Source organism: Microcebus murinus, chromosome 3, assembly GCF_040939455.1.
Source record: "Microcebus murinus isolate Inina chromosome 3, M.murinus_Inina_mat1.0, whole genome shotgun sequence".
NCBI classification, from domain to species: Eukaryota; Metazoa; Chordata; class Mammalia; order Primates; family Cheirogaleidae; genus Microcebus; species Microcebus murinus.
Genome location: NC_134106.1, coordinates 77510798 through 77536627, shown reverse-complemented (window position 1 = coordinate 77536627; position 25830 = coordinate 77510798). Strand labels below are relative to the sequence as shown.

Below are 25830 nucleotides of genomic sequence, written 5' to 3'. Positions count from 1 at the left end.
GTCTCACCAGCTTCTGGTTGTGCATATGCTCTCATGTGAAGTGTATGCCATTCTCTGTTCCTCAGCATTCCTTCCTTCTAGGGAAGCCATTGCCCTAAAAACATACTCTGGGACTGAATCTTCTCTTACAGCAAGAGCTGAAGCAAGAGTCATTCATATTTTTTAATCCAGGTCTTTATTTTTGCTGTGCAAATACAAATGCAGTCATGACTAATAGTTAAGGCTTTTAAAATATATACATTTTGAGAATAATTGCTAATTACATTTTGCTGATGATATAAGCTCGGATATATGATCTTTAATAGACCATTAAAAAAGTTAAAATGGTCAAGTGACCCCCAATAACAACAAGAAGAGACCCACATAAATCCAAAATACATACTTGGAAATGCAGCACCTTTTGCATGAACTACATTAAGCCCAATTGTGTAACATATGAGTTATAACATCAGACCACAGAGACGTCAAAGTTGTTAAAAAAAAAAAAAGTGGAGCATTTTGTCTAATGAGAAGAGGAATAAGAAGAAGGAGGAGGAGGCAGTGGAAGCAGAAGAGGAAGGGGAAGAAGAGGAGGAAGAGAAAGAAAGAGAGAGAAAGATAGCAAGGAGAAAAGAAAAGAAAGAAAGACTTATTACTGTGTAATTTGCAACATGTATGTAAGAGAAGGATGAGGTCAGAATTCAAAATCATGGAACGTAAAAATATAAATCAGTTATAAACTGTTAATGGAATTCTATTTACTGAGTTTAAAAGAAAACTAATTTCTACAATCTGTAAGCTTTCAGCTAGCTAAAAGCTTTGCCTCAGGATGTAATTCTAAGGGGGCTTGAGGTTTCCTCTTCACCGGTGAAGGGGCAGTTTGCAAAGATACAGCCTAAAGGTCTCATCTTCCAAAAGTCCTAATTGTCAGACTTTTTGGTTTAGGACATCATTCCTTCCTTCAACCTAAAAGACTCAGCTCCTCTCTTTGAGCTAGAATAGGTTGCCCCAGGGCCCTGACTCCAGGGCAAGGGTAGAGGCTGTCTTTGAATCTCTTTGGCAAATGAGAAGGAGGGGATGTCTCTTCTCCTCACTAAGCTGCTCTTTTCTAGGAAACAGATGCTGGTTTCACAGCGGCTGCATGGCAGGGAGTCTAGATTAGCTTCATGGGCTTGAAGTGACCTCCAGTGGGGTGGTCTTCCTTCAGCCCACAGAACTTCTACTTGCCATGGAACTACCAAAGGCCAGGGTGTCTAGGGTCCCAAAGGACACACAAGGAGATACCAGATTCAGGAATACAAATGCCCAGCTTTGGGTGGTAGTACACCCTCAACTGCTTTGTGTAAGGTTGACTTTGAGTCACTACTTTGAACCTTCAGCTTCCTGTTCTGTATCTGTTATCAGATGGTGGTGGAGTGGGGTTGGCGAGGAGGAGGGTGGTGAAATACTCTTCCATTTATAAGAAAATTAGATTAAAAAGCCTAAAAACTCCTTGTGGACTCCATAAAAAATAAGTAGAGTCCTGTGTGCACACTTTCCTATCCTTGGATTGGGGATACTGAGGACTTTACATGGCCCTGCCTCCGGTAGTGTTTCCTGTGGACCTCACGATAACCTGGCACTTTCTAGGTGAGGAAACCACGGCTCTCTCCTGCAGCCACACAGCTTTCAAAGGCTGAGGAGAGCTGGAATTAACCCTGGCGGATTTCCATGCCACCCAGCTATGGCCACAGAGCGTCATACTGAAGCTGACCCTGTGAAGCAGGAGACAGACACTGCATTTTCACTGCTGTTTGTCCTCTGTTTTTGCTGCCTCCACAGGAGCCTCCCCATCAGACAGGAGGCCGCTCTTGCAGCTCTTCACCTGGCTCTCCAGCTGGCTCAGGCGCTGCTTCACCTTCATCTGGGTGGCATTGTACTCAGCCAGGAGCCGCGCAAACCTGGTCTGCAGGGTGTCCAGGGAGGACTCCAGGTGCTCCACCTTCTCCTCGATGTCCTTGGGATCTTCCCCAGCCTTGGCCACCTCCTCATCGATCAGGTTGTCCTTCATCAGGATCTGCCGTCCCTTCTCCTCCAGGGCCTTCTTGGCTTCAGGGTATTCGGTGAGGGCCTCCATCAGGTCATCCTTTGAAAGGCAGAAGAGATCCGAGTAGCCAATGCTCCTGATGTTGGCCGTCCTGCGGTTCCCTGACTTGCTCCCTTTGATGTTTAAGATGCTGATTTCCCCAAAGTAACTGCCATCACTGAGGACTACAAACTGAGTGATCCCATCATCAGCCACCACAGCCAGCTTGCCCTCCTTGATGATGTACATCTCCTTCCCAATGTCACCCTTCTTGCAGATATAATCCCCCGGGCTGAACACAGTGGGCCGCAGCTTCAGCACCAGCTCCACCAGCAGCCCTGCCTCACAGTCCTGGAAGATGCGAACTTTCTTCAGAGTGTCCAGGTGCACGTTGATGGCGATCTCGGCCTTCAGCTTGTCTGGGAGGCTCTTGAGCACCTCCTTCTCATCCACTGTCTTCCTGTTGGCCCACAGATAGTCAAACCACCGGATAACCCGTGTCTCCAAATCCTTGGTCACCTTGCGGAACTGCATGTACTGCTTGATGGAGTCAATCTTGGCCTGGAATTCTGCCCGTGAAGCATTCATATTCGAGATCATGGAGCCCACATTTCCCACAATGGTGGCAAAAATCAGAACACCCACCAGGAAGTCTATGACCACAAAGAGATACTCCTCATCTTTCACAGGAGGTGGGGTCTCACCGATGGTGGTCAAGGTCAAGGTGGACCAATAGAGACTATAAATATACTTCCTGGAGAGGCGCCCATACTCTGGGATTGAGATGTTTGGGTAGACCCAGGAGTCTGTCCCGAAACCAATAAACTTGGAAATGGCAAAGTAGATGCAAGCATTCCAGTGGATGATGACAAGGATATACAGGACCAAGTTCCCAATCCTGAACACATTGGGGTAGTTGGTCCTTGTCTCTGTGCGGTCAAAGAATTCGAAGAGCCGGGAAATCTTCAGTAGGCGGTTGAACCTCAGTTCTGGGTAGTTCATGCCCAGCTTTAAGTAAGCCAGGTCCGTGGGTACCAGGGACAACACGTCCAACTTGAAGTGCAAGGTCTTTGTGTAATGCTTCCACAGCCTGCGAACATCCCTGACCACTAAGCCTTGCTCAAGGAAACCTAAAGAAGAAGATGGAGGTCACTTGGGCATCAGAGAGGCTAACTGTTTTGACCATGGTCCTGTGAACTAAAATAAAACCATAAGCTCCCTACTGACTGAACTGACCCCCTCTCAGCCAAGGGGACCCCAGAATAACCTTAAAACTGAGTTTCCAGCCATGATGGGATAGAAGGTCAGACAAGCATCACTGTACCCTCTCCCTTGCTAATGGCCATCAGGCTATTTTCCTAAGGGCTAAACAGAAACCAATCTTGTGATCCAGACCAGCATTCTTTCCTGATAAGAGACCACCAACCACAAGGTGAGTTTAACCAGTCTACAGAGCATGAGCAGAGGGAGGTTTTGTGTCCTGGCTTTACCTCTTTGGCAGAGGGGGGTCCCATTTCCAAACATGGACCTCATAAAAGGGGATAAAGCTCAATTGCACAGGTGCATGTTTCTCCTTTCATAAATATTCATGACTCCTCCTTTGGCTTGTTAAATATGTATATTTGGCCATCCTGCTCAGTATAAATTCCCGTTCCCATTGTCCCTGCCTTGAAGCACATGTTCCCAGCATCTGGCTGGGGCTCTGCTCTCCAGTCTGTTGGAATGGCCGCCGCAGGCTGCAACCCTTTAGGAGAAACAAAGCTTTCCTTTCCAAAGTGTGAGCCTCATTATCTCTTCTGTTAATGTAAAGACATTTTACATGTCCATGTAAAGACATTTTACATCATGATTAAACAATAGGTAGTGACACTGATAGAAATAGTACCAAAACCAACACTTACCATTACTACAGGAAATGCACTCTGATATTTTCTGTTCTATGATGTTCTAATCTATTAGGTCAACAGGGTAAATTTGAATATGGATTGGGTATTAGATGATAGCAAGAAATGATTATTAAATTTTAATAGATAAATGGAAACTATATATATATATATATATAGGTCCTTTAAAGTTAGAGATACACGCTGAAGTGATTATTGCCTGGGATTTGCTTGAAAACATTTCAGCCAGGGAAAGGGGATAGTAGGGGGACGGATGAAACTAGATGGGCAAAATGTTGTTAACTGTTGAAGCTGGGTAAAGGCACATGAGACTCATAATACTATTCTCTGGTTTTTTTTGTATGTTTCAAAATGTTAGTAATAGAAATTTTAAAAACACAGGGCATGGCCTACGAAACTCATCTCACTGGTCACTAATGGACACAACCTGGCTTTTCACAACACTGTGCGGGAACGTGGTTCTCCTTCTTGGTCGCACATTACTATCACCCAGGAGGCTTTTAAAACATACGAAGTCTGGGATCCACCCCCAAAGACTCAGACTGGCCTGGAAGGGGACTGGACACTGGGGGTGATGGGCGTCACATCTGCTGAAATCAGTCAAGTAGGCCGTGCCCTATGTTCTTTTTATTTATTTTGTTTATATTTTCAGACAGGCACAACAGTGGTGAGAATAATATGATGAATGTTTTTTAAGTTTTAGAGAGCATCAGAATTACCCGAGGGCTCTGTGAAACAGAGTGCCTGCCCAGCCGCTCCCAGAGCTGGTCTGGGAGCTTCTCGAAAGTTTCAGCAGAGGCTGCTGCAGTCCAGGCCACGCTTTGAGGCTAGACTGAGGGCAGGACTGCCCCCGTCTTTTACCATTGGAAATCAGTTTTCTGATTTACATACAAGGGACACCTGGCCTCCAGCTCCATTCCTCACAGCATTCTTTTGTCACTTGTGAGTTTACAGAGTGCCTAGATCCTTAGTAGTCCTCCTTGTGCCTGCGGCCTCCTTGTTGCTTCTTTAAGATGTCTTCCCTCAATTCCAGTGAGTTTTTTCTGTGGGGTATCTATGATTCTTGGCCACTTGGTTTCTGTGTCTCCCTCTCCCTCAGCTTCTTGCTGAATCTTGGGTTGACAAGCACAGGACCCAAGCACAAGAAGGGGTGGGATAGATGTCTGAGTGAGGGCACCTTGGCCCACTGAAGGGGCTCGGCTAAGACAGGGGACAGTTGGCCCAATGGGCCACTCATGGAGCTCTCATGTCTACACAGGCTAACGTGACTATGGCAGAGGGACAGACTGCCAGGGCTGGCTGGGTCACCCACATAAGCCTCAAGCTGTGCATTCAAAGTCTTCTAAGTTATGATGCTGGGCACCAGTGTGGAAGCAGTTGGGTGCCAGTCTGGCATGGCTGGGTAGTGACTGTGGACTTTGGGCAAGTCACTCATCATCTCTGGCCTAGGTTTGTAAATCAGCAAGATGGAGATAAAATCATTTCTGCACTTCCTGTCTCAAGCAGCTGTTCTAAAGAGAAAGCAAGATGTGCTTGAAATGCTTTGCACATGGGGCCAAGCCAAGGCTGGTTGCTGTGAGCTGGTGGTGTTTACATTGACAACTATGCACAGTTTTAAGTTCAAAAATCTTGGAAGAGACAAGCAGGTCCTTTACCAGGTTAGATGATATTTATGGACAAATCAGAAAAAGGTGCCTGCTGGCGCACAGCTTGGAGCCTACGGTGTGGGTGGGTGTCATTCCCCAACCCCAACCAGAGGTGAGTTGAAGGAAGTCATACCTGCCTAGGCCTGGTTTTAGATTAGTTTCCCACATATTAAAACTCCCCTGAAAGCCACAGAGTAACATGTCTTGGATCCCCTCAATGTCTGAGAAGAGAAACTCCAAGATTGAGCAAGCTCTCCGGGCCACTCCCTCGGATGTTGGGTAGTCAGAGTGGGAGGGGTCTTCGAAATTGCAGTTTGGTCTTCTTATTTTCACAGGTGATACAAACGGGGCCCAGATATCACCTGTTGCCCAGGGTGATACAGACAGCTTGCCTTGCTCAAGGTCACATAGCTCATGGGTAGAACAGAGCCCAGTGTGCTGATCCATGCTCAGGGTCCTACCCAAGGGCTCGGTGTAGAGGGCTTGAGGCAGCACCACCCACCCTCACAGCTGGAAGTCCCCAGACCTGCTGGCCTCTCATGGCCTAAGACAGGTAATGTCCAACCTACCTTGGATCTCCCTGAACACTCCCGTGGTCCCCATGTCCCCCTTCTTAGGGTCTATGACCTGGACCAGAGAAGACTTCAGGCCTAGGGCACACTCACCTGTCCGGGCTCGTACCAGCACATCCAAGCCATAGATGACATCTGCCGAGTAGTCCAGGACCAGCCACAGCATCAGGTACTCAGACTGAAGCTCATCAAAACAGGCCCTAAACAAGCCAAGCGAGAGATGGATGGTTGCGTGCTACATATCTGGAGCATGGGCCATCCGTGTGTGGGTACCGGCTCTGTGCTGCAAACATGGGATCATTTCCTCCAGGTGCGGCCCTACCTCCGGTGTGACTACCCCAGCACAGTCACCCCAGCATCTGACCAGGAGGCCCAGGCTCTGGGAAGCTTTTCTGTCCCATGGTCACAGCGCTCCTGGGAAGAAAAGCTGGGATTGAACCCAAAGGGCAGCCCTGTTCCTCTCAGCAGAGAGCGGAACCCCAGGAGGTGCAGTTTCCCAGACCTCATGGGAGAAGTGAGGTAAGGGGCTAAGGATTTGCCCTTTCTAGGATCAAATGCCAATAAAAATAGGAGAATTTTTAAGAGATTAACAATTGAACAGGCCAGTAACTATATTTGACCTTTTTCATCTTTAGGCTCACACAGACAACACCCCCAGCCTCCCCTGCTAGCCTCAGGAGAGCAGCAGCCCGCCCTGTAGCCCACCCTGCAGCCCACCCACAGCCTGCTCAGCAACCTCAGAGTCCCCTGCCCAGCTCCCTCTGCTTTCCCAGGGCCTGGCTCCCCTCAGAGAGCAGCAGCTTGCCTTTGCACACCATCTTGACCACTTGCTAAGACAGGCCCCAAGTTCTTACCCTTTCCACCTGACCTGCAAACCCTTAGATGAGCAGGAGGTCATCCTTCGCTCAGATCATTCTGAAAGCTTCTGCTCACGCTCAGATGGCATCAGGTCTGCTCTGCATCCCTGTCGTGCAGAGTGATCAGAAATCCCCCATAACTCACTGCACAGCCTCGAGGAGCAGTGGCTCTGTCTTGCAGGCTTGCTCAGGAACAGCCCACTGACTACTCTCAGAAGGGTAGGACTCGCCCCTGTGTTTTTGTGTGCTGGTTTGGGAGAGCCCCAAAGGCCTTGCTAACTCTCAGGAGGGCAGTGACCTGCCTCTGCACACCTGTCTTGCAGGCCTGGTTAGGAAGGGCCCCAAGAGAGTAGCCACTCACCCCTGCCCCTGGCTCTGCAGCTGTGCTCAGAAATGCCCAAAGCCCCTGCCTGCCCACAGAGCAGCAGGAGCCCGCCTGCATCCTTGCCTGGCAGCAAGTCCGGGATGCTCCGAAGCCTTGTTTGCCCTCAGAAAACCTTGTACCTTGTAGGCTTGCTCGGGAAAGCCCAAGCCCCTGGCTTCCCCTCAGAGAAGCAGCATCTCGCCCCTGCATCCACAAACAGCACCCTCCTAAGAGAGCCCTCAACACCCCTCCTGCTTACTGGAAGAGGAGCAGTTCGCCCCTTTGTCCTCCTCCTATAACCAGCTCAAGGAGGCCCCCAAATGCCAGAACCCTCGCTGTCCATGTCAAGCTCAGTTCCCCACCAGAGCACCCTGATGGTCCTCTTTGAGAACCTCTTATTTTTATGGATGGAGAAACTGAGGCACAAGAGCTAAAGGGTGGCTGTGAGGAGACCAGAACTCAGGCCTCCTGAGTGAGAATCAGAATTCTGTGTCCTGGGATGGGTGCCTTTGTTCCGTCCCCGCTACCTGCACACGAGCAGACACCAGTTGTAGAAGACGGGCAGGGCAATGACAGTCAGCCAGCGGTAGTACATGTTGCTGGAAGGGTCCACCATGACTGGGTCCTTCTTCTTCCTGCAGATGTGACACACACAAGCGCTCTAGCTTTGGAGGGCTTTAGAGACCTGGGTTAGTTTAGAGACCCTAGGGCACTTCAGTCTGAAGCTCCAGAAGTGCCTATCAGCAGGGTCCTCTTAGTCTCAGAGGGTCACATGGGGTGCCCCTATGTGGGAAGTCAGGCTGGGAGGTGGGGCCAGCTCTGGAGGTCCTTCCCTCCCACCTCAGCTCCCCAGGAAGACACAGCGGATACAGGATCATGGTGATGGCTTCCCCATGTGCCGTGGCAACATCCATGCCTTTCAGGATGCTGGGGATGAAAACAGTGTGGCGATGTCACTGAGGTCGAATGAGGTCTAGGGGAGCTCTGTGAACATGCCGATTCCCGGGGCCCACCCACACCCCATCCAGGGCTGGGGCCTGGAAATGTGCATTTAAACCTTGCCCAGGCGGTTCTGAGGCAGCTCCTCTCTGGACTGAATTTGGGAGCTCCGGAGTATTCCCTTGGGAATCCTCTCCACATCCGCGCTGCATTTGTGCTGATGTCTCAAAGGCTCGTTTCCAACACTTGGATCCTGCCTCTGCATGAAAAGCCATGGCCCTGGGAATAATCCAGGTTACGTGGGCCCACACTGAATGAAGGGCATTGCTTAGAGTGCTTAGCTTTTATTTTCAAGATTTCCTGAGATTCGAGTTTACAGGCAGTACCAGAGACTCTTCCTTTTCTTGGGGTTCATGTGTCCCCACCACCACCATTCCTTCCATATGCCCTATACGCTAGCCCAGGCCTGCAGAGCTGCTCCTGTGGCCCAGAGGAGACCTTGGTGACCTCCTGCCTTGGCCTGGACTCACCAAGTGCAAGATCAACGACTCATTGTCAGGGCTTTAGAATGTCCCCAACAATTCTCATTGTCTTTGGGGTTGGACGCAGGTTTTGTGAATATAGTATCTTCTAGTGCCCCAAAGAAGGCCTTGGCTTATCCTGACTATGCAGCCCACATGTGTGGGCAAACAAAATGCTTGGGGGGGGGCATGAGCAGGTTCACAGAGATAGCCTCCAGCTACCCAAGGCTGCAGACAAACAACCCTCTTTAATGGGAAATCCCCTTGGGTTCCCAGAGCTGGGAGAGGCCTTGGCCTACAGAACAAGACCTCACATGGTCTCAGGAAGCCTGGTCTCCGGCCTGGGACCAGCTCCTTCCCCCCATAGGATGTTGCTAACTGAAGCATTGCTCCAAGACACCCAGTCCTGGACCCCACAGGGAGGGGGCTGGCCTGCTGTGACCATTGGATCCACTCTTTGCAGGCAGCTTCTCTCAGTGTTTTAGACACTCCTTTCTTTCTTATTCCTTTTTCTCTTGCTCCTCCTTTTTTACCTCGTCATTGGCTGATGCAGGTGACATGCAGCAGACTTTATATACCGAGGACATTACCACAGTAGAAAGGGAAGGCGGCAGTGGCATGAGAGAGGACATGGCATAGGAAACGGATACTTCAGCACACTGGGATGAAATGGGGTTATTGATTCATTACCATTATTATTATTATTCCTGATGTGTGAGGTAAACTACCCCATCGAAGTATACGTTGCCCTGTGGTTCAGTTAACGTTGTATAATTTCTGACCTATTTTCATGAATTCCTGGCAGGTCATAAACAGCCTGAGACTGGAGACATTTTGTGGTCATGGGAAATAAACCTAAATCCACATCCCGAGGGTAGAAAAGTCGCTCAGAGTTTTGAAAGTCATGTGCCAAGCATCTGCCTGCTGCTCTCAAAACCTGTCTCTGGACCAAAATGAAAACCTGGGCCTTGGTGAGAAAGCCAGTCAGCAGAAGGAAAGCAAAATCCAAATAGGCAGGTTTGAGATGGAGGTTGCGGCAAATCTCAGCATTATTGGAAGCTTGCAGCGCAGCCAGGTGGGACGTGTGTTCATCCCGTGTTGGGCTGCGAGGCAGTTCTGCCTGTGTGTGCAGAGCCTGCTGGGGCAGGTGTCTCCTCTACACATGGCTTTACTCTGCTTCTTCTTCCTTAATGTGTGTTTTTAAGGGTAGGTACTCTTACAAAGTGACCTAATGAATAGTTGTAATAGTTTTGCAAGGCAGGCGTTAATGCCCCATGGAACAGTTGAGGAAACTAAAGTGAAAGGTTAAGGCCTTGCCTGCTGAAGGGGGCACCCTTGGAACCACCTTTGGGCCCCTCTGATTCTGCTCTTCCACAGTCTGGAGGAAGGCATGGGGTGAGAAATAAACGTCTGCTAATTAACACTCATTGAAAAAGACCAGTCCACTTTTACCTAGCACTTCCTAAAAGAAATAATCAAGGATATGTACAAGCGTGCTTATAGAGGAGTAATCACTACCATTGTTCATAATAGTCGAAAAGCGTAAGCAGTCTAATCATGTAACAGTAGGAGATTCATTATCAACAATGAAATTCTACAAGGTCGATTAAAATGAAGTTGTGAGTCAGGCATCGTGGTGTGTGCCTGTAGTCCCAGCTATTCACGAGGCTGAGGCAGAAGAATCACTTGAGCCCAGGAGTTTGAGGCCTGCCAGCCTGGGAAACATAGCGAGACCCCAACTCAAAACAACACAAAGCAAAACAAAAAATCAAAAATGATGTTGTCAAAGAATAGCTGGTGACATGGGAAAATTGTTCTTAATATTTTGCTAAGTTAAAAAGCAGACTGCAAGAGTTCACAATAACAGCTATATCAGTTCTCTATTGCTGCCAAAACAAATCATCACAAACTTAGCAGCTGAAAACAACACAAGAGTTATCATCTTGCAGATCTGTAGGCCAGAAGTCCAGTACAGGTCTCAGCAGACTAAAATCAAGGTGTCCGCAGGGCTACGGTCCTTTCTAGAGGTTCTAGGGGAGTGTCTGCTTCCTGCTCATTTGAACTGTTGGTAGAATTCAGTTCCTTGGAGCTGTAGGACCCAAGTCACTGTTTTCTTGTTGGCCATAAATGAAGGGCGATTCCCAGCTTTTAGAGGCTGCTGCTTCCTGAAGCTCGTGCCCCCCTTCCTCCATCTGCAAAGCCAGCAATCATGGATCGAGTTTCTCTCACAATGTGACTCTGTCCTATTCTTCCATCTTACTTCTCTGACCCACTCTCCAACCTCCCTCTTCTGCTTTTAAGGACTCATGGATTATATTGTGCCCACCCTGAAAATCTAAGATCATCTCCCAATCTCAAGGACCTTAAATTTAATCACATCTGCAAAGTCCCCATTGCCATACAAGACAACCTATTTACAGGTTCTAGGGCTTAGGATGGCAGACATTTTTATGGGGGGCTATTCTGTCAACCACACTAGTTAATATTTATTGAGCACCTACTATATACTAGACAGTGCTCTAAGAACTTTATATATATCACCACATTTATTTTTCATATCCCCCTGAAAATAACATACTATTATAGTCCCTGTTTTATAAGCCAGGAAACTGACACAAGTCAGATAACTTGCCCAAGGTCACAAAGCTCTCAGGTGACTAAATGGGGATACAAATGCTCTTAACAAGTATATATATTAAATGTATTGTATCTGTCTATCTACACAATATGTATGCCTAGAAAAAAGTTGGAGGCATATTTGCCAACACATTAGAGGGGTTACCTCTGGTAGTGGAATTCCACTGTTCATATGAAATGTGTAGGCACACAGGGTCTTTTCTTGTCTTCAACGTTTTTAGCAGTGAGTATTTCAGTAAAGTGGAAAAGAATAAAAGATTATTAAAATTGTGACATGAAAAGAGCAAGGACAGTTACCTATCTTCTGTCTTCCTGAATCTATTGTGGTAAGAACCCTGGAGTCTTTTCTGCCACTGGAGAATTAATGCCAACCAACCAGCAGAGGGCGCTGCCCACAAGCTTATTGAGCATGCTTAGCCCTGCGTGGAGTTTAATTATACCAGGCTCAGCTTGCCTTGTCCAGGATTTGTGGCCCTGGGTTATAGACCTTGGCCTTTCCTCTGGCTACCATGTGAGGGCCTAGGAAAGCACCATCCAGTCATGTACCTAAGTCCACCCTGCACTATCCCAAAAGAACATGCACAGAGCTGCAAAATGATGCTGAGTTTGGCTGGGAACAGTTTGATGGGGGAGGAAAAAATTATTCAGAACCCATGGGGCTAAGTGAAAATGCCAGAAATGTGGTGGAAGAGTGGAGGAAAGTCATTCATAAAGAGTCATTTTCTGTGCCTAGGTGTCCTCATTTTGGGACAGTTCCCAATTTTGTACCTCTGCCCTTGGCTTCAGTGTGGATCCATGAAGAGAGCCATGTATATGAAAAGACTTAAGAGCCTGGTGCAGCCAACAAAGCCAACCCAAAGCCAGCCCTATCCTTGCCCACACCACAGCTGCAGGACAAAGGAGCCCAGAGACCCACAAGACCTCTGTCCATGGTTCCCAGTGCTCCAAGCCCTTCCCTGCCCCAAAGAGACTCAATACTAGACTTTCAAAGGTCTTTAATCTCAGGTCTGACTTTAAATCAAGCACATATCACAATAGCTATTCTTTTGTAGATGACATCATTTCACTTTTTTTTTTCTTTTTTTGATTGCTGGTATTTGAGTCTCTGGATTTGATGTCCAAATTTATGTAAATGAAATACATGATTCCTTCATGGAGAGAAATGGAAAAATGTTCCACACAAGGAACAAAGAGGGAAATAAGAAAAACCCTAGCTACATTTCTCTGTCAATTGGAAGTCAAGAAATTGGCATTTCTTGCTGATATTGATGTTTTTCCCCTAACCTCCAACTGAGACCTCACAGTCACAGCATTCCACAAAGTGGTGAGAATAGAGAAATGTGTGCACACGACACTCGTGTGTTAATGCACATGTGCAATCTCACACACATGCCACACACTCCCCGGGCTCTTGGGTGGCATTTGCAAAAATCACACATCAAACTAATCTTTCAGTTTAGCATCTGGTGATAGAAAGTAGTTACAACAGGTCATCCTTTCAAGAGGCTGCTCACTGCAAATATTTAAATTTCCTCTTTTCACTGTCCTGATTATGCCCTTGAAATTGGCCTGAATTATCCTTAAGAATTGGCATTTCACTGGCCCACAGAAACTTGAGGTTGTAGAATGAAAAAAAAAATGTGTTCTCATCATTAAGGAACATATCCCTTGGTCTGTAAAGGAACTCAGTTTTACACCCTTAAATATACAGCGATGTAGAATGTTAAAGTTTAAAGCGTTTATCTAATCCAACCTCTTTGTTTATAGATGAGAAAAATGACAGCCAAAGACATAAAATGACTTTCTCAAAGAAGTCACATAGACCTCGTCCATTCTCCCCCATCTGTCCACAGGGATGGATTTCCAAGGGAAGGAGCAGGATTCTAGCATGGCCTACTGGTGTTTTGGAAGGGGGGAGGAGGGGCACTTAAGGAGGGAGGCAAAGCTGGGGCTTCTACAGGGAGGAGGGTGGCCCCCGGCACTGGGAGGTGAGGCTCTGCTGGGAGCCGGGTACTTACTCCTCCTCCGAGTTGTTGCTGGCGTTGGCATTGTGTTTGGCCAGGGGCCAGGTGCTGCGGGGAGGTAGAGAGAACAGTATGGCAATCTGAGCTCAGCTTCCATGATGTGGGACCATCTCTCCCCAGGTGATTATTTGGGTACCTCTAGCCCCTTCTTCTGGGCCCCTCTGCCCACAACTTGAAGAACACAGGGTTTTGTTTTTGTCAAGACCAAATGTTTTTTGTGACTAGTTAGCTCTGGTAAAAGCCTTGAGGGAAGAGAGGATGAACACGAGGCTTCTGAGTAAATGAGGATTAATCGTTTGGATCCCTTCCAGCTGCCCGGCCTCAGATTCCATTTGATTTCACTCCATTCTGCCCTGTGCGGGGCAGGGTGACAGGCACTACATGGGGCACAGACATGGACCTGACATGGCCTCTGGGTGCGTCCATGCCTCTCAGGTGAAGGTCTCACACCTTCTGCACCAGGGCAGACACATTCCACAGCAGCAACTTGCTACCGTCATCCGCAAAGGCTCTCAAAGAGTGCACTCCCCCGAAAGTTCAACCATGGTAACCTCTTCCAATCAACAGCGCCAAAAATTGACCAGGGGCAGAATTGTTTCAGTTTTTAATCTGTCTGACCTGCCCTATGCAAAAATCTTATAACCTCAGGGCCTGCCACCCATGACCTGTGTGAGAATCTGGTAGAAGACAGTGTTGGTTTGGCACAAACTGGATGTTTATTTAAAGTTGAATTTTGCATACTTCATGGTGCCCTATAAGAAAAGGTATATCTCTAAGTGCTCAAGTGTCAGTACAAGTTTGACATGGCTGGTTTCATTAAGAAAGCCAGTTGGCCTCCTAGAGCTGGAGGGTGGCTTGCCTGTCCATGGTCACTGTAGACCACAGGGACTGTAGCTCGTGGCCAGCCAGTGACATCCCTGCCTGGCTCTCAGGGTGTCTCTTCTATGATGCTGGACATGCAGCTAAATGCCATTTTGGCTACTTCTGCTTGTCTCCCAGCCTTCCCTTCCTTGTCTCAGATGTGGCTGTAACTGCTTGTTTCTGGATTGGCTCTTCACATCTGAAAATCCCTGTGAGATTGTGATGGAGGGCAAGTTGAGCTCCAGGGGATGCATTGGCCCGTGTTCACCACACCTTTGTCCTTGTAATCTTGCAAGGCCGAGCCCACACGGTAACTAAGATTTGTCTCTGCATACACTTTGCTTTGCAGTTGGGACTTAGCCTCCAAAAGTTTAAAATCCTCCTCCCCCAGGAAGCCTCACTGATTGAACAGCTACCATCCTACTCCATCACATTCATCTGCCCGCCTGAACCTTCTGGCGAGTGACTGGGTATCTGTGATGTCGTCGGGCCTGCCCTGACGCAATCCTAGCTCAACTCTCCGCTCATCTAGTCACATTGGGAAATGGACAAAGAGTCTAATATTCATCTCCAAGGATGTAGGAAGATAATTTGATCAGTTTAGCGAAGGAAGTCTTTGCTTGCCCATTAGAAATTGAATCAGTCTGTCTGGCTTGCTAAGAAACCTCTTTCTCCTCCCTCCCGCCCTCCTCCTCCTCCCTTCTTCCTCCTTCTCCATCCTCTCTTCTCCAAACTCTCTTTTTCCTTATCTGTCTGCTGTCCCTCCTGTCTTTCTGTCTCAGCAGCGAGCAGCATGCAAGCCTTGCGCTCACGGCACCCCATGGGGGTCTGGGATGTCGGCTCTGGGATCCTGGGGCTGCCCTGCCTTGTCCTGGCTAGTACCCAGTCTCCTCCCCACAGCCCAGGGAGCCTGAGAGTTTGCAGTCCAAGTTCACGTGAAAACTCTGGCCTGGGGATGCCTCCTCAGTGGGCCCTCGCATCTTAGCCGGAGGGCCTCTCTCACACCTTTCCCAGGGGGAGAGAAGACCGAACCTACATCTCCTAAAGCAGCCAGCGGCAAGAAATGCCCTTGGTTTCTCATATTTTATCTTAAAAATGCCTGAACATTTTGCAATCCCTGACATAATCTATGATATAAAAATATCCCCCATATGGAAATAAAATGGAAGCTCCAGGAAGCTCTACCATGTCTCCCCTATGGCTCCATCACTGTCACCCGCCCCCAGGGGCCCCAAGTGCCCATCTGAGAAGCCCCAGCCTGAGCCCATCCTCTCTGCAGTGACATCAAAACAGATGGCATTTTCCCTAGCAAATTATCTAGGACTGTCTGTCTTGCAGCAATCATGCTTATTTCCACTGTTCCATCTTATAAATCTTGGCATTAGCTAGAGGATTCGGCCAAAAGAGAGCTTTTCCCCAAGCCAAAAGACATTCCTCCAAGGAATGGCTCAGGCTTGGGGCCACCTGTGGGGCATCCAAGCAGGACCCTGCAAAGCAGGTTTTTCCCACGCCATCATGGCTGGCACAGGCCCACCCTCCTTTTCCGTTCCTTACCCTGTCCCTCTGTCTGGTGGCTCCTGGCTGCCCATGCTTGCCTGGGCATTACTTTCTTGGCTGGACACCTCCTTGAGCTCGGCTCCACGGAAACGCTCCAGAAAAGAGTCAGGTCTCTGGTCCTCAGGATGTAAGTGCCTGGCGGCCCATGTGCGCAGCGAGACGATGAGGCGTGACAACCTGGAAGGACATGGACAGGCGCTGAGCAGTAGAAGAAGGAGGAAAGATTCATTTCTCTCTCTCTCTCTCTGTCTCTCTGTCTCTCTGTCTCTCTCTCTCTGTGTCTCTCTCTCTCTCTCTCTCTCTGTGTCTCTCTCTCTCTCTCTCTCTCTCTCTCTCTCTCTCTCTCTCTCTCTCTCTCTCTCTCATCCTGAAGGGCTGGGCAGAAGCAGAGAAGACCAGCAGGGTGTGGGTGCTGGGGCTGCGGTTCCAGTTTGCGTCTCCACTCTGTGGGGGCCTCTCTCCCCTTCTCCCTCTACCCTGCAGTCTGTGGCAGAGCTTCCTCCTAAAGGACACTCTCTTTATTATGGCTTTGTCCTTTTGAACTTGGACTCTGCCTAAGGCATGATCCTTCAAATGGGGATTAGTGAGCTCTTCTATCTTCATTCCTCTTGCCCAACAGAGAGCGATTTGTTATGCCCACTAAGCACAGGGTAGTAAAACAAGACAGTGTCCAAATGATGATAAACGTAGAGCAAGGTATAAAGGAATAAGCATCCGGATGCAGCATACAGTCTTTTCCCACACTTATTAATTTTTTCTTATACAAACTCCAGTTTTCTCCCCAGGTTTGTGGAGAATTTCATTTGCCACTTGTCCCGGCCCCTCTCCTGGAGCCAGACCTACCAGGAACGTGCCCCAGTCTCAGGCACCTGAGACCAGAGCCCCAGTGCCCGGGGCTCGTCCTCGCTTGAGCTTGCCTGTGAGTGGCCTTCCTTCAGCCTTGCCTGCCACTGCCCGTGCCTCCGCCACAGGGGACGAGGACAGACACTCAACTCTGCTTCTTGGCTTCTCATGTCCCTGATTTGGCATCTGCAGTGCCCTCCACTGACGGGGCTTCCCCTGTTACAGTCAGCACTAGATGACCTGAAACTAAGCCATGGATTGTCACATACCTTGACCCTAAGCACACACTTGTGACTTTAGCCTAAGGGAATAACTTGGAGCAAGAAAATGCCCCATGTAGACAGACACTTGTAGCTGCTGCTGCAGACATATTTTGAGGGGTCTGCCCAGCCCAACCTCTCTGCTCTGGACACACACCCTTCCTTTGCTGACGGGGTAGAACCGAGGTCACGCTCCCCCTCCAGCCTCAGCAATAGGAGCAGGGATGGACAACTGACCCGCAGCGAGTCACTCAAGCCTCTGAACCAAGAGCCACTCCAAGATGCGGTTGGGTGTTTCAACTCAAGATCACATGGTGAAGGCCATTTTTGGCTTTGTGCCTGAGAATATGCAGAGAAGCCAGAGTGGAGGAGACACACAGAAAAATGTACAAAGACCGAGAAACTCCATGTGGAAATAAGAGGGAAAAGGCGGTGGCCTCCCCAGCTCCCTGCCCTGGAGCCCCGTTGGCTCCATTTCCATGAGGAGATGGGCTGTACCGCTGGCTCCCAACTGCCCCCCTCCCCCATGCTGGCCTCCCCAAGGCCTCCCCATGTGAGCTGATTTGAAGATGTTCTCTTCCTTGCAACCAAAGAACCTTAAGGCAGCATTATCTTAGCAAAACAAAAACAGTGAACATCACTTAAATGTCCAGCTACAATGGACTAATTAAATAAATAATGATAGAGTAGTATTTTCTGCGATGAAAGGATGAAGAATAAATAGAAAAGTGAATTTTTTTTGCAACAATATTAAGTAAAAAGCACAGAAGACACAACTATATATAACCATGGTGTTAGTAAAAAAAATGTGGCAGAAGGAAATGATGAGCCCGATGTTTGCTGAGCACCTGCCACAGGTGCACTTGGCTCTGAGGCAGCCCCCAAGCTACCTGTGGGGCAGGTGCTGTGAGGGGCCTTTCTAGATGAGGCTTAGAAAGGTGAAATGACTTCCTCCAGGTGGTGCAGCTGGTGAAGCTGGAGTACTGACATCATCAGAGGGAGACGAAGCTTGGAGTCTGGCTAATCTTTCAAATGCTTTTGCAAGGACACCTGCTACGGAGCCCGGATATGCACCTGTGGGAACGTGCCAGCACTGTGCCAGCTGGCGTCGCCATTGCCCGCGGCAGAGCACCGTGTCCACCCGGTGGTCTCCCATGGCTGGCTGCTCTCAACACTTGTCTCTTTTCTGAATTCTTCCAGAATTGAGCAAGCATCTCAGTGTCAGCTTTTATTAAAACAATTTCAGATAAAGGCAGGTTTTCTCAGACTTTTCTGAGCTCAGAACACCTGACCTAAGAGTAAATTACTCACTGACAAATTTCAGGCTGCTCTGATCTTTTTCCAAATCCTCAACTCCACCTCTACCCTGCACCTCTTTCCGAGATGTATCTACCTTCTTTCTTCCCTGGGCTCTCCCATCCCAAGGTGAGGGCTGAGCCCAGTCAGTTACCTGGCGGGCCCCTGGCCGGTGAAGGGGCTTTGGCTGGCCACAGCCAGTCCTCTGGTGTCCATGGCGATCCCTGTCTGCAGTGCTGACGACGCCTCTTCCAGCGGCGAGTGGGCTCTAGGAAATGAAATATGCAGCGTGCTGAATTGATTTCACCCTACTGTTAGCGCCTCCTGGACACAGTCAAATGTGAGATGCCAGATGCCCCGCTCCATGAGGAAAGCTGCTGTCACCGATCCCCGTCTCAGCGGTTCCCCATTTTGGTTCACCTCCAGCAGATTCTGGCCTTTGGGATAAATATGGCTTTTCCCTTAGAGCAAGTCTGACCAAGGAAGGTAGCTCATGTCCAGCTGTTGTCCATGGGCTAAATGAAGGGGGGAGGGTGGCAGCAAATGTTGGCATGACCTCATCAGAGCACTGGGTGGCGGGAGGCCCCAGTGCCTGTCATCTCAAGCCATAGCAGCTGTTTCCGAAAAGTGATTTCAGAATAAGGATTTTGGTTCCAGCACATCTCTGCCTACTGGAATCCCATCTTCTAAGGCCAGATTGAATGCCAGCTCCTTAGAGGCTGTGCTCCCTCCCCACTGCATGTGCTGCAGTCACACTACCTGAGCAGATATTCGTGCGCTTGTCTGGCAGCCTTCCTGGGAACCCACTGGTTAATATTCTAGAATATCGTACAGAACAGGCCTAGACCTCCACATACAGTTCAAATAATTTGTACAGTACATTCAAATAAAAATCCACTTCCACTTGGCCCTTTTGTCAAACCCTAGACTCTCCCCCCACAACACAGAGGTAAGGGTGGTGACCTCCCTCGTGCAATTCAGAGTGCAAAGTGTGAGCAGAGATGGGACAGGTGTCCACAACTCAAAACGAACACCAGTCACATCAGCAGAGCCTGGTGTTTACTGAATTGCCTGGAATAAGACCAGGAATGTGTTTGGGAATACTTTTCTTTTTTAAAAACATTCCTAGGGCTGATGTTTGATCAGCTTGATTAAAAGTCATCCAGGCATTGACCTCTAGGGATTTGCACTTCATTCTCCAAGTGCTGAGGAGCCTGGGCAAGACAATTAATTCTACCACGTGGCCTGTCCCAACCTAATCAGCCTTCTTAACAAGGGGGTGACACAGCTGAAGCAGGAGGCAGGATGAACGTCAGGGAAAGCTTCAGTCTCTCCTGTGAGTGATTAGAAGGGAGTGTTGTTGAATCCTAGCTGCTGAGCTGCAGCCTCCTCCTTTCTGCAATGCCCCTGCCATCTCCAGCAGCAGGGGGCTCACTATCCTGCTGTGGCCCCTTGGGGCATCTTTGGACAGCCCCAGCTGCCTGCAGGTTCTTCCCTTCCTCAGCTTTCCCTCATCAGGGCTACCTTTTCTGCTGAAACCACATGGAGTTAAGTAGCGTCATCTTTTTTGTGGTGCCTTCAATCAGGGGGACCTGCACTGTGCCTGGCTTCCCAGGCCAGAACCCCCAGCTCACCAGCCATTCCTCCGTGGGTTCAAGTCTATTTCCCATCACGATCATTCACCTGCGAGCAGGTACCTGGGTTCTTGCTTGACTGGGCAGGGAGATTGAGACCACCCTACTGTTAGTGCAGCCCAAGCTCAGATGACTGTTGGTGTGTGTGTTTTTGGTGGTCACCAGCTACCATCAGCAAAAACCCAAAGTCCAGGCTTGCAGCTGAGCCAGACGACCCTAGCTTTTGCATGTGCAATTGATTTTTTTTTTTTTTGGAATTAAGTGTTGGATCTTCCCCTTTATTTGAGTCACTTGATGTTTTAGCACCCTAGGTATGCAGAGGAATCATACTCCCCTCTCCTCAGGAAACCATCTTATCCACAAATGCATACACAGACCACATTGGCATGGTTTTATTGACTGCTTACTGTATGTCAGCCACATACATTTTATCATTTCATGCACATAAAAATCCCATAAGAGAGGAAATGGAAGTTCAGAAAGATTAAGTAACTTTGCTGAGGTCACCAGCCAAGTGACGAGGCTGAGATTCCAATGTTATTCCATCTCATTTCAAAACCAGTTCTTACTCACTCTATGAAGGCCCTTTGTAATTTCATATATGGCACAGATAAAAACAAAAGTTAATAGGATGTGGCTGAGGACTCAGCCATGTGGAATGTCACTAGAGAATGCTCTGATCCATGTGGCCACACTGTGTGGGCGTGGCTCTTTACTTCCAAACCACCGGATTGAATTCTCCCGCTGTGCACACAAGAGACCCACTCACATCTCATTCATATACACACAAGAGACCCTGCCAGAGGCCCTGCTGTAGTTCAGAAGCTACGATTCCCTTACCCTGCTAATATTCTCCATACTACAACATGGGAGGAGGTGGCAGGGGGAAAAGGGAGTTAATCTCTCACGTCCTTGGATCTGAGCAGCTGGCATGCAGGTGGTGGTGGTGGAAGCTGACAGCTGGGCTGAGGCTCTGTCACAGCATGCAAATCTGGAAGATCTGGAGGCAACCCCAAGGATGGAGGTGTTCTGTCCCCACCTGCAGGTCTGCATGGAGCTCTGGGCACCAAGCAGTTGGCCCAGCATTTTGGCCTAGTCTGGTCTCTGTTAATTACATGAGGGCACACCCTGAGACCAGATTTATTTGCATTCATAGAAAAGGAATCAATAGCCATGACATCTGAGCTGGTGGGCAGGTGGGAATTTCAAAGAAGGCCTGCACTGGCAGCCCCAAGAGCTACTGCTTGTGGACTGGATCTATGATGCTCGCTTGAGGGGGAGACGGCAGAGTTGGAGCCGGCAGGCCCAGGTTCGAATCCCTATTCCAGCACCTATTGGCTGGGTGTTTTGTGGGCTAGTCACTTTCCTCTCTTAGCTTATGTTTCCCAATCTTTGTAAAGGAAATAAAGAAAAAATTGGCCATTTCATGCTGATTTAAGTACTGTCCAAACACCCATGCCCAGAAAGGCACACTTGGCTGTGAGGAACAGGGAGAGCCTTATGTGACCGACCTAAGTACTAGGGGCTCAAGGGCCTTTTCTTCCCAATGCATCTCCCCACTTGTTTCTTTCTTTTTTTTAAGACAGAGTCTCACTTTGTTGCCCAGGCTACAGTGAGTGCCATGGCATCAGCCTAGCTCACAGAAACCTCACACTCCTGGGCTCAAGCGATCCTCCTGCCTCAGCCTCCCAAGTAGCTGGGACTACAGGCATGCGCCACCATGCCCGGCTAATTTTTTCTGTATATATTAATTGGCCAATTAATTTCTTTCTATTTATGGTAGAGACGGGGTCTCGCTCTTGCTCAGGCTGGTTTCGAACTCCTGACCTGGAGCAATCCACCTGTCTCGGCCTCCCAGAGTGCTAGGATTACAGGCGTGAGCCACCGTGCCCCCACTTGTTTCTTGATGCCTGAAATTCTGCCAAATCAGCGTCTTTCTTTTAGCCCCAGAGTCTTTACCCTTGTTAAATGCCTTGGGGTATTTAAATAGTAAAACCGATTAGCTACTTCTCCAAAAAAACTGATTTTACCAAGCAGATGGAGGGGAGATGGGAAGAGAAGAGATGAGCCGAATGTTTGAAGTGACATTCTGAGCCCCCAAGGAGACATAAACACTGGAAAAAGGGAGAGACTTCTGGCCACCAATGCAAGAATGGGGAGCCAGGACCTCCCAAGGATGTGGAGAGGCAGAGAGAGGGCTGGGGGCCAGGCTCAGAGGCCTGGGGCAAGGGCTCGGCAGCGCCTCAGTCTCTGTAAAATGAGCCAACCAGGCCAGGCCAACCCAGAAACTTCCCTCCAATTCAACGTGGGGGTGATGCCTTCCAAGGAAGAGCCCCTCTGAAGTTGGTAATTAGCAAGAACAAGAACTAGTACAATGAAGAGACTTTTGAAAGATGAGATAAATTTCAACGTGTGATGCTCAACTTCTAAGTTTATTTGTAGAGAGATTTAATGCTGGTGAAGTGAAGGCTTCCTGTCATTAGGTGGGGACAGATGTTCCTACGAGAACCAGTGTCTTCCTCCAGTGGGTTTGGGAACATGAGAATCAACAGAGGTGACTTTTTAGCACTGGACTGGAGGAGGTGACGCCTTATTTTTCTTTTCCTCTTCAAGCCCTGAGGAACCTGAATGATCAAAATCCACTTTCGGTGGCCACACATGACCTGGGAACAGAAGCCAATGCATTTTTAAGGCTTTGGTCCTGGAGTAGCAGGTGGAAAATGGCTTTCTTTGGTGATAATTGCTTTGGGATCCTCTCCAGGAGTAGCACGAAGGCCTCTGTTCTGTAGGACACAAACCCCTATGCCCAAACGCTCACTCAAAATAGCTGCACCAGGAGACGGATCTGGGATTTGAGGTGTCCTTGGCCCTAGCTGCAATTCCCTGTAGCAGAGAATCATCTTTCTCTATTGCATTATCCTCAAAAATATGCCAGACAACTCTTAAATAATTGAGCCAACTAAACAGATCTAAGTGGAAAAGAAAAACTCAAGACATTTTTATTTTTGGTATTTCAGGGTGTAAAAAAAATGTTTTCATTCAAATGAAGTGTTTTCACCCTTCCTTCTGACTTTCCACTGTGAAAATAATTCCAATAATTTAAAAGAGAGAAACACAAAACTGGGCCTCCAATTTTGCAAAAAACCTGAGGGCAAGGATGTCTCAGGGGACAGAGACATAGTGGCTCCTCCTTCCTGGGGACACTCAGCAGAGGGCCACACCAGCACACAGGGTCCCAAGGCAGGCTCTGGACAGCATGGAAGAGAAAGTGTGATTCATATTTACGTACACAGTTCTCAATTATTTATCTCGAAAGCTTTCTAAAAGGACTAGAATTTCAAGGCAAAAACGTATGGTTTGTCCAAACACTATTGCTCCAGCCCTGGCCCCTTATGGTAATTTGAAACTTTAAAATGTTTATGTGCATGTGCTGCAGTCTTTTGTTTAAATCAGTCTTATGTGGAGACTTCATCTGTGACCAGATCTCAAGGCCCCAGGTTTCCATATGGTGGCCCGTGTCAGGATGTCGTTATTGGGGCTGATGGCTTGGCTGGCAAGGCAGGACCCACTCCTTACACAGGCCCTGAGCACAGCCTGCCTCCTCCGTGTCCCCTGGAGGCGAGGGAAGGGCATGGGATTTATACTACACACTTGGTGCCCGGGACGCTGGCCTGGCCACAGCCAGAGTTCAATACATTTTTGATGTATACACAGGAGAGTGAGGCAGTTTGGGGGAGTTTATACAGCAGAATTTAGTCTGCTGCGTTTGAATCTTCATTTTCTTGCCTTCTAGCAATTATGTAACTTTTTGAGCCTCTTTTTCCATATCTCTAAAATAAGAATAAAAACTACTTTGCCCGAGTTGGGAGGATTAAGTGAAATGAAAAAGGAAGTCGGCAGCTCTGTGAATAATACCCTCTGCCCTCCCACCTGTGGCTGGCCAACCTGAGGCGTTCTTCCCCACGGTCTGGACCAGCTATGGAAATGACCCGGGCCTGGCACAGAATGAAAAGCTGTCTTACCTGCTGAGGCCATTTTCAGCACAGTCGAGATCTCTGTCCGAGGCCTTTACTGCAGGGCGGGTCAGGGAGGGGTGGGAGTATTGGGTGTTGATCTTGGCCATCTTCTGGGTTGTCACATTTAGTCTCCAAGATGATTGCTAAACTGTGAACACAAGGCAAATATGTCATCAGGACAGGGAAGTAACCACAAACCCAGCTCATCATGGACAACCGCCGCTCCACGTGGCTTCCCAGCAAGTCCTGGTCGGCCGCACTGTCCTCCGTCTCTTGTAGTTCCTGCTGTGCTGTGTTTTAGTTGGACATCTCTGGGTTCTTCTTCTCAGCCTGAGGCACAAACAAGGTCTTTCACTCCTTTGTATGTATCACCATGCTGAAAAGCTGCTCAGGGTTAAGCTGAGCGAGCTGAATGAGCAAATGAATGCATGAATGGCCAGGTAGGTATCTGATGTAAGGAATCTAAAACCCTTATAATTTTCTGGGATGATGCAATGTCCCTCTTGACCCTGGTTTTCTCATTTCCTTGTTTTTATCTTATAATAATTTGCCATATGTTTTTGTAGCTCCCCCAAATACTTCTTTAAAACAAAGTGTAAACAAATAACTAATAATACTTGGCATTCAGAAAACCTTTACAATGGGATGCTAAACCCAATGCACACTCATCTCATTTAATCCTCACAATAACCTCTTTATGATTTTTATCCCCATTCAGAGATGAGTAAATTGATTCTCAGAGGTATTAAGTAGATTGTCCAACCAGACAAACAGATAACATCTGTCAATGGCAGGACACTTGTAGCAGAAATCAGGCCATGAACACTTTCCCTTCAGCAAACATTGGAAAGTGCCCCTGTGAATGAAGAGAAAGTAAAGCTTATGTGTGGGCAGGGCTGGTGTGATCAGCCAGTTCCATGATTTCTGGATAACTCTTCCAGCTGGAAGATGAACTCCTGGGGACAGGTTCTCCAAAATAGACTAGCACAGGCTCTCCAAGCAGCCACATGTCTTAAGTGTGTCAGATATCAGTAGAGATCACTCCAGAGAAAGATGGCAATTTCTAGAAATGGCTAGAAATGGCTATTTCTAGAAATAGCCCAGCTCACTCTGGGAGTAAATTAATTCCATATACCAAGGAAGGTCAGGGCAAGGAGCCCAAGGCCTGGCACCAAAGCAGCCCCTGTGTGTGGGCCTGCCTGGCACGGCCGACTCACCACGTGCTACTCCAGGCACCGCCAGCTGGCCTGACTCATCTCTGATGTTGGGTAGTTTGTCTATGAGTTTAAATTTCCAGTTTTCTCAATAGATCAAAAACATTTTTAAAATTTTTAAACATTTTTTCATTTATGTAGGAATGAGTAAGTTTCTGGCTGATTGCAGGAGCTACAAAGAGAAATAAGACAAAGCCTATTCCCAGGGATCTGACAGTCTAGCAGGGCGGATGACACCACAGGGCCCCGCAGGGTGTGCCAAGGGGCATGGGTCTTACCGTACAGCCCAGGAGGGAAGCGGCCAAAGGTGTGAAGGTCACTCTGCTGCACTGGGGAGGACGCATTCAGGGAACATGAGTGGGTGTGAAGTGAGCAGCTAGAAGGCTGCCACAGTGTCTCAGGAGAGAGAGAGAACAGCTGCCTGAACTAGCTCTGCAGTAGTGAATCAGATACATTCAACAGCTACCAAGTGGGTGGACTCACCAGGAAATGGCAATGGGTATAAGGGGTGGTGAGGAGGAGGTGCTGGCTTGACAGGGGTGGGGTGGGGGGTGGGGGGGTTGGGGGAGGGGGTGGGGTGGGGGTGGTGCAGTGCTGCCCACCCACCAATGCAGGGAACTGGGGGAGGCACAGGTTTGAGG

At 48.5% G+C, this 25830-nt stretch overlaps 1 protein-coding gene across 2 annotated transcripts; it reads right to left on the bottom strand.

Annotated features, from left to right (window-relative positions):
• Window positions 1-1762: 1762 nt before the first annotated feature.
• On the bottom strand, window positions 1763-24082 carry CNGA3 (cyclic nucleotide gated channel subunit alpha 3). Of its 2 annotated transcripts, XM_076000489.1 has the most exons (8): window positions 23982-24082; window positions 18480-18593; window positions 15924-16103; window positions 13503-13556; window positions 10025-10033; window positions 7915-8022; window positions 6260-6366; window positions 1763-3174 (listed from the first exon to the last, which is right to left on the bottom strand). In XM_076000489.1, exons 1-8 carry the CDS (start codon window positions 24080-24082, stop codon window positions 1763-1765), a joined length of 2085 nt encoding a protein of 694 aa, XP_075856604.1. The 2 variants fall into 2 exon arrangements, with proteins under 2 accessions (XP_075856604.1, XP_075856605.1); XM_076000490.1 differs by lacking the exons at window positions 10025-10033; window positions 13503-13556 and adding an exon at window positions 15035-15043.
• Between the last annotated feature and the right edge of the window lie 1748 nt (window positions 24083-25830).